The sequence below is a fragment of the Chenopodium quinoa genome, unplaced genomic scaffold (assembly GCF_001683475.1).
Source record: "Chenopodium quinoa cultivar QQ74 unplaced genomic scaffold, ASM168347v1, whole genome shotgun sequence".
Taxonomy (NCBI): Eukaryota; Viridiplantae; Streptophyta; class Magnoliopsida; order Caryophyllales; family Amaranthaceae; genus Chenopodium; species Chenopodium quinoa.
This window is the reverse complement of record NW_018742914.1, coordinates 6,359,039-6,366,149: the sequence shown is the minus strand read 5'-3', so window position 1 is coordinate 6,366,149 and position 7,111 is coordinate 6,359,039. Positions and strand designations below refer to the sequence as shown.

Below are 7,111 nucleotides of genomic sequence, written 5' to 3'. Positions count from 1 at the left end.
CTTATAATAATGTCAATTTTATACACCACAAAAATCATGTAAATGCTAGATAGATCCTGTACTATTTGCCTTTAATACTCTATATAAATATATATAAAAAAAATTAGCTAATTCCATCTGGTAGAATTAGAGCAGTATGAATTTTGTCAGAGACATCATGAAATCCAGCTATAAAATTGTAATATTATCATCCAAGTAAGCCTCAATAACTTCATCTTCTGAAACATTGTTGCGCACTAGAATTTCCTCGAGTGTTTCCATCTTAGGAAGTATCAGCATTCTCTTCCTCACCTGTATTAGTTGCAGAAAACACTTCTCCTGCAGCCATACTGACCGGCCCCTCGGACTCATCACCAGCAATAATATTTCCCGAGGTCGAACCAGGACCATTCCCGGTTCTTTGAGCCAGAGGAGCATAAGGCAGCTTTGCATTATCATAGCCACCATCTTGAGCTCTCGAGAGCAAAACATTACTTGAAATAACTGTACCAAATCGATCAACTGAAGGAATCATTTTATGTATATTATCTTCTGATTCTCTCCTCTTTGTTTGCCTCGAATTAAAATCAGCATTTGTCCATTGAGGTTGACTTCTGTAGTCACCACCACCATGAAAAGCACTCGGGGGATGAACATTGGTTGAATCAGCGTTACCAGTAGAAGGCAAAATTGGCTGCACTGTTTGCTTCATAGCATATAACTCAGCCTCCAGAGTTTCGATATTAGCTTTGAGACCATTCACTAGATCTAGCATCATATTAATCCTATTTCCCATATGATTCGAAGACTGGCATTTCAAACACATGAAAGTATCAGAGTATGATTATCCTCAGCAAACATTATATATTAGTGCATTTGATCATATACAAAGTAGAACAAAATCAAATTTAGGCCATTTCAACGAATAAACTTATAACAACTTTCTTGAGCGACATAATAGTGCATTGTATATACAAAGTAGCATAGGATAAAAAATTTCTAAGAAAAAACTTCTAACTACTTTCGTGAGTACGTGACAAGATAGTTCATTGCATATAAATTAAAGTAGTATAGGATATGGTTATAAATTTCATGAGTGAAGAGATTTCATATTGGTGCATTGCATATAAGATACTGTGTAAGTTCATAAAGAAATGCATTTCGATCTACTAGAAGTCTAGCATAGATCTGCTGCTTTTTCTTTATTCATGTCACTTTCCAAACATTATTTACATAAGTGTAAAATTTGTTTTTCATTCTTACTAAGCATGTGTCAAGAATCAGAAACAAACCTGTTGTGAAGACATCAACCTTAACTTAGAGTCAGACTCTCGATTACTCCTACGCGGTGGAGGGGGGTTATGCTGCACTTCATTACTCTGAGGAGGCAGATTCTGAAGCAATGGGGCTCGATTGACAACAGGATTTGATCTTGACCCTTGTTGATTCAAGGAACCACGATGATACTGTGAGTGATGCAATAGTGCTGGATTGAAAGCATGATTTGAACTTAACCTTGGTTGATTCAAGGAACCTCGAGGAGGTTGTGACTGATGCAATGGCGCTTGATTTAAAGCAGGATTTAATCTCGACCCTGGTTGATTTAAGGGACCACGAGGAGGCTTCGACTGATGCAATGGCGCTTGATTTAAAGCAAAATTTGAACTTAACCCTGGTTGATTCAAGGAACCACGAGGAGGCTGCGACTGATGCAAATCATGCAATGGGGCTTGATAGAAAGTAGAATTTGGACTTGACCCAGGTTGATTCAATGAACCATGAGGAGGTTGCGACTGATGCAAATCATGCAATGGGGCTTGATAGAAAGCAGAATTTGGACTTGACCTAGGTTGATTCAATGAACCATGAGGGGGCTGCGACTGATGCATATCAAGTAATGGGGCTTGATCGAAAGCTGAATTTGGACTTGACACAAGTTGATTTAATGAACCATGAGGAAGCTGCGACTGATGCAAATCATGCAATGGGGCTTGATTGAAAGCAGAATTTGGACTTAACCTTTGTTGGTTTAATAAACCATGAGGAGGCTGCGATTGATGCAAATCTTGCAATGGGGCTTGATAGAATTCAGAATTTGGACTTGACCCAAGTTGATTCAATGAACCATGAGGAAGCTGCGGATGATGCAAATCATGAAATGGGGCTTGATAGGAAACAGATGGACTTGACCCAGGTTGATTTAATGAACTGTGAGGAGGTTGCGACTGATGCAAATCATGCAATGGGGCTTGATTGAAAGCAGAATTTGGACTTGAACCAGGTTGATTCAATGAACCATGAGGAGGCTGCGACTGATGCAAATTATGCAATGAGGCTTGATCGAAAGCAGAATTTGTACTTGACCCAGGTTGATTCAATAAACCATGAGGATACTGCGACTGATGCAAATCATACAATAGGGCTTGATAGAAAGCAGAATTTGGACTTGACCCAGGTTGATTCAATGAACCATGTGGATGTTGCGACTGATGCAAATCATGCAATGGGGCTTGATTGAAAGAACAATTTGGAATTGACCCAGGTTGATTCAATGAACCATGAGGAGGCTGCGGTTGATGCAAATCATGCAATGGAGATTGATTGAAAGCATAATTTGGACTTGACCCAGGTTGATTCAATGAACCATCAGAAGGTTGCGGCTGGTGTAAATCATGCAATGGGGCTTGACAGAAAGCAGAATTTGGACTTAACCCAAGTTGATTCAATGAAACATGAGGAGGTTGCAATTGATGTAAATCATGCAATGGGGCTTGGTTGCAAGCAGAATTTGGACTTGACTCAAGATGATTCAATGAACCATGTGGATGTTGCGACTGATGCAAATCATGCAATGGGGCTTGATTGAAATCAGAATTTGGACTTGACCCAGGTTGATTCAATGAACCATGAGGAGGTTGCGATGACTGATGCAATTCATGCAATGAGGTTTGATTGAAAGCAGAATTTGGACTTGACCTAGGTTGATTCAAGGAATCAAGAGGAGGCTGTGATTGATGCAATAATTGGACTCGATATAAAGCAGAATTTGAACCTAACCCTAGTTGATTCAAGGAATCATGAGGAGACTCGGACTGAGATTGAGACTGATGCAATGGGACGACTTGATTGAAAGTAGAATTTAAACTTGACCTTGGTTGATTTAAGGAACCATGAGGAGATTGAGACTGATGCAATGGGACGACTCGATTAAAAGCAGAATTTGTGCTTGACCCTGGTTGATTTATAGAACCACGAGGAGACGGAGACTGATGCAATGGGGCTTGAGTAATAGTAGGATTTAAACTTGATCCTGGTTGATTTAGGGAACCAAAATGAAGTTGCGGAGCAGGATCAAAACCACCATAATGAGGTCGTGGCTTAAACAACGTATCACGATTAAAATCAGGATCAAAATGAAGTTGTGGCCTATACAACGGAGCACGATTAGGATCAAGATCAAAATGAGGCGGCAACTGATATGGTAAGCCTTGATTACTTGTAAAGGCTACCACTAACTGTTGTTGCTCTACACCAGTATCATCATCAACATTTGCAGGATTCAACTGAAATAGCCAGAAATCAAACAACCTCTAAATACTGATAGTATAAGAATTTCAAGAAAATCAATAATTACAAACTAAGAAAGAAGAAACAACATGTATATGTGTCTCATTAATTTGTTAAACAATATGCTAAGTTGCATGATCCATCAAACTAAACACCCAATTATTTAATTTTCCTTCTTAATCCTCCATTATTAAGTAATTAAAATTAAATGGGTATAATTTAAATAATTTTATGTATAATATAAGCCTTAATTTATGCCAAAAAATCAATGTAATTGATAGAGATTGATTATGTAATTAAGTGTAATCTTGTTTTCCATATATAGTGGATACTATAGGCTGTAAGGCATAGTAATTGATTTTGTAATTAAGTGTAATCTTGTATCTCCATATATAGTGGATACTATAGGCTGTAAGGCATAGTAATTGATTTTGTAATTAGGTGTAATCTTGTATTTCCATATATAGTGGATACTATAGGCTGTAAAACATAGTAATTGATTTTGTAATTAAGTGTAATCTTGTATTTCCATATGTAGTGGATACTATAGGTTGTAAGGCATAGTAATTGATTTTGTAATTAAGTGTAATCTTGTATCTCCATATATAGTGGATACTATAGGCTGTAAGGCATAGTAATTGATTTTGTAATTAGGTGTAATCTTGTATTTCCATATATAGTGGATACTATAGGCTGTAAAACATAGTAATTGATTATGTAATTAAGTGTAATCTTGTTTTCCATATATAGTGGATACTATAGGTTGTAAGGCATAGTAATTGATTTTGTAATTAAGTGTAATCTTGTATCTCCATATATAGTGGATACTATAGGCTGTAAGGCATAGTAATTGATTTTGTAATTAGGTGTAATCTTGTATTTCCATATATAGTGGATACTATAGGCTGTAAAACATAGTAATTGATTTTGTAATTAAGTGTAATCTTGTATTTCCATATGTAGTGGATACTATAGGTTGTAAGGCATAGTAATTGATTTTGTAATTAGGTGTAATCTTGTATTTCCATACATAGTGGATACTATAGGCTGTAAGGCATAGTGATTGATTTTGTAATTAAGTGTAATATTGTATTTCCATATATAGTGGATATTATAGGTTGTAAGGCACTTTTATATAAAAGGAAGGAAGGACAATAATCTCCTCAAGGGAGTATTTCACTTATTCTTACACATATATTAAGTAGTGAAATTTATACCAAGAAACTGTTTTAAACTATGACAAGTTGAATGAACCAATAAATTGAACACCCATATAATTCTCTCGCATTAATAAGCTGTACAAATTGTATGATCAACTAAGAAATTGGGAAATGGAAAATGCAAAAATTAATATCAAAATCTTACTTGATCATTGTTGTAGTCATCTTCTTCCAACTTTCTCTTCTTGGTTTCCATTGCAATTACAATCTTCAAAGTTGAAAATGAATTTCAATAAGTTTTATCAGTAAAAGATTGATTTTATTTTATTTTATTTTATTTTATTGTGTGTGTGTGTGGGGGGGGGGGGGGGGGGGGGGGACAGAGGTTTCAATGTTTTGAGAGCAAGAGAATTGAATATCTGTTTTTGAGCGGTAAAATACATTTATAAATTTTATTATAGGTTGGGTCGGTTTTTTTTTTTTTTTTTATTATTACAATTAGGAGTTTGGCTAGGTATTTATCAAAAGGTAAGAGAACGGAGGAGAAGAGAAGAAAGTTTAGGGTAATAATTTTATTTATGACCGAATTTCGTTGTTTCGGTATTTATACTTTATGAAAATTTAGTATAATAATTTTACTTATGACCGGATTTCGTTGCTTCGTCATTTATACTTTATAGTTTGTGTCGTGTATTCTTATTGGCCTTCTTTAATTAAACTATGAGCCCTCAATGGAAATATTTTATAGATTTCAATTTTACAACATTGAATATTGCTATAGTTTATGTAATGTACCATTGTACCATATGTTGAACTATGTGGAGTTTAGCTGATACTTTTGCACGATAAGGGTTCACTTGTTGTATAGTGTGCGTATAAGAGTTAGTTACTCATGTCTTTGTTAAGTTGGGAAATGTGGGGTGCTTTTTTATTCAATAACCCCAACATATTGAGCTATTGGTACATTTTTTTTTTCAATATATCCTTTTTCAAATTTGCAAGTTTGCTTTTTTATTTATTGAATGTAACATGAACCCTCTCTTACACAAAACTAACATGTATTTATAACAAGTTAACATACAACACACAATTCTATACCATATGTGGTAAATATCAATCTTCAAATTAAAATGTCCTTGGCATTTGGAACATTAACTAATTAGCTACATAACTGGCATGTAAGTGTGTAACCAACAAACATAGCTCTGAAGTCTGAACCAACCGATCAATGTACCTAGCATAACCAATTAGGACCGCACGCGTTATGCTAGTTCAAGAAATTAAAATTAGTCTGAAGTCATACCAAAGTGAGGATCCTGAAGCTTAACAATTAACATGTACATGAAAGAAAGCTGGTTCTGGAACAAGATATGGAAGTATGCTTATGAGGTTAGGTTTCGTTCTTTAGAGGTGGAATCTGATTGCTTCAACCTGGTTAATATGCTATGTGGAAAGGCAAAACAACTCTCAGCAACTCAAGTGATTGTGAATGACTTTTTAGCTCTACTTCAGAATTTTTATTTTTGCTCTTTTTGTTTTGTTAGTAACAAATTCGCTCATTCCATGCCCACAAAGCAGCTTTTATATAATCTTCCTTTGCTCATTTGTCAAAAAAAAAAAAAAAAAAAAAAGTAAGTAATGGGGGTAGTTGTGTTTTGAGACAAAACAAAAAATGCATCACAAAATGCATAGATTTCTTACATTGATTTATAATATGAGGAAATATCATACATGCTAATTTGAGAATTATCTACATCCTTGTTTTTTAATTTTTCTGTGTGTTACATTCTAAAAGACTTATTATTCCTTGACAAACAACAATACTAATAACACCTGCATATTTGCAGTAAAATATCATGTAAATGCTAGAGAAATCCTGTATTACACACTGTACTACTACTTGCTTTTTATACTCTCCTATATACACTTAAAACTTCCTGTTAAAATTCTCAGCAAATTCCATCTGACATCATTACACAGTATGAATTTGGTTAGAGAAATCATGAAATTTAGCTACAAAATTGAAATGTTATCACCCAATTAAGGCTCCAAGAAGTGATAATGATAAGCAAAGAAAGCCTCAATATCATCATCTTCTGAAATATTATCGCGCACTTGAACTTCCTTTAGTGTTTCCATCTTCAGAAGTATCAGCATTCTCTTCCTCACCTTGTTTTTCATCTGAATCCCCTGCAGCTGTATTGACCGGTCTCTTGGACTCATCACCAGTATTGATATTCCCTGAAGTCGAACCAGGACCACTCTTAGTTCCTTGATCCAGAAGAACAACAGGCAGCTTTGCATTATCAGAATCACCTTTGTTTTTATCATCTTGAGCTTTCGGGAGCAAAACATTACTTGAAGTACTTCCAGCTCCCTCTTGAGAACTAACTGTACAAGGCATT

General features: G+C 35.2%; 1 protein-coding gene across 1 annotated transcript; it reads right to left on the bottom strand.

The window, feature by feature from the left end:
- Window positions 1–262: 262 nt before the first annotated feature.
- Window positions 263–4,962, bottom strand: LOC110727700 (AT-rich interactive domain-containing protein 1A-like). The gene is made up of 3 exons (XM_021907280.1): window positions 4,912–4,962; window positions 1,272–3,542; window positions 263–787 (listed from the first exon to the last, which is right to left on the bottom strand). The coding sequence occupies exons 1-3, from the start codon at window positions 4,960–4,962 to the stop codon at window positions 263–265; spliced, it is 2,847 nt and encodes a 948-aa protein (XP_021762972.1).
- Between the last annotated feature and the right edge of the window lie 2,149 nt (window positions 4,963–7,111).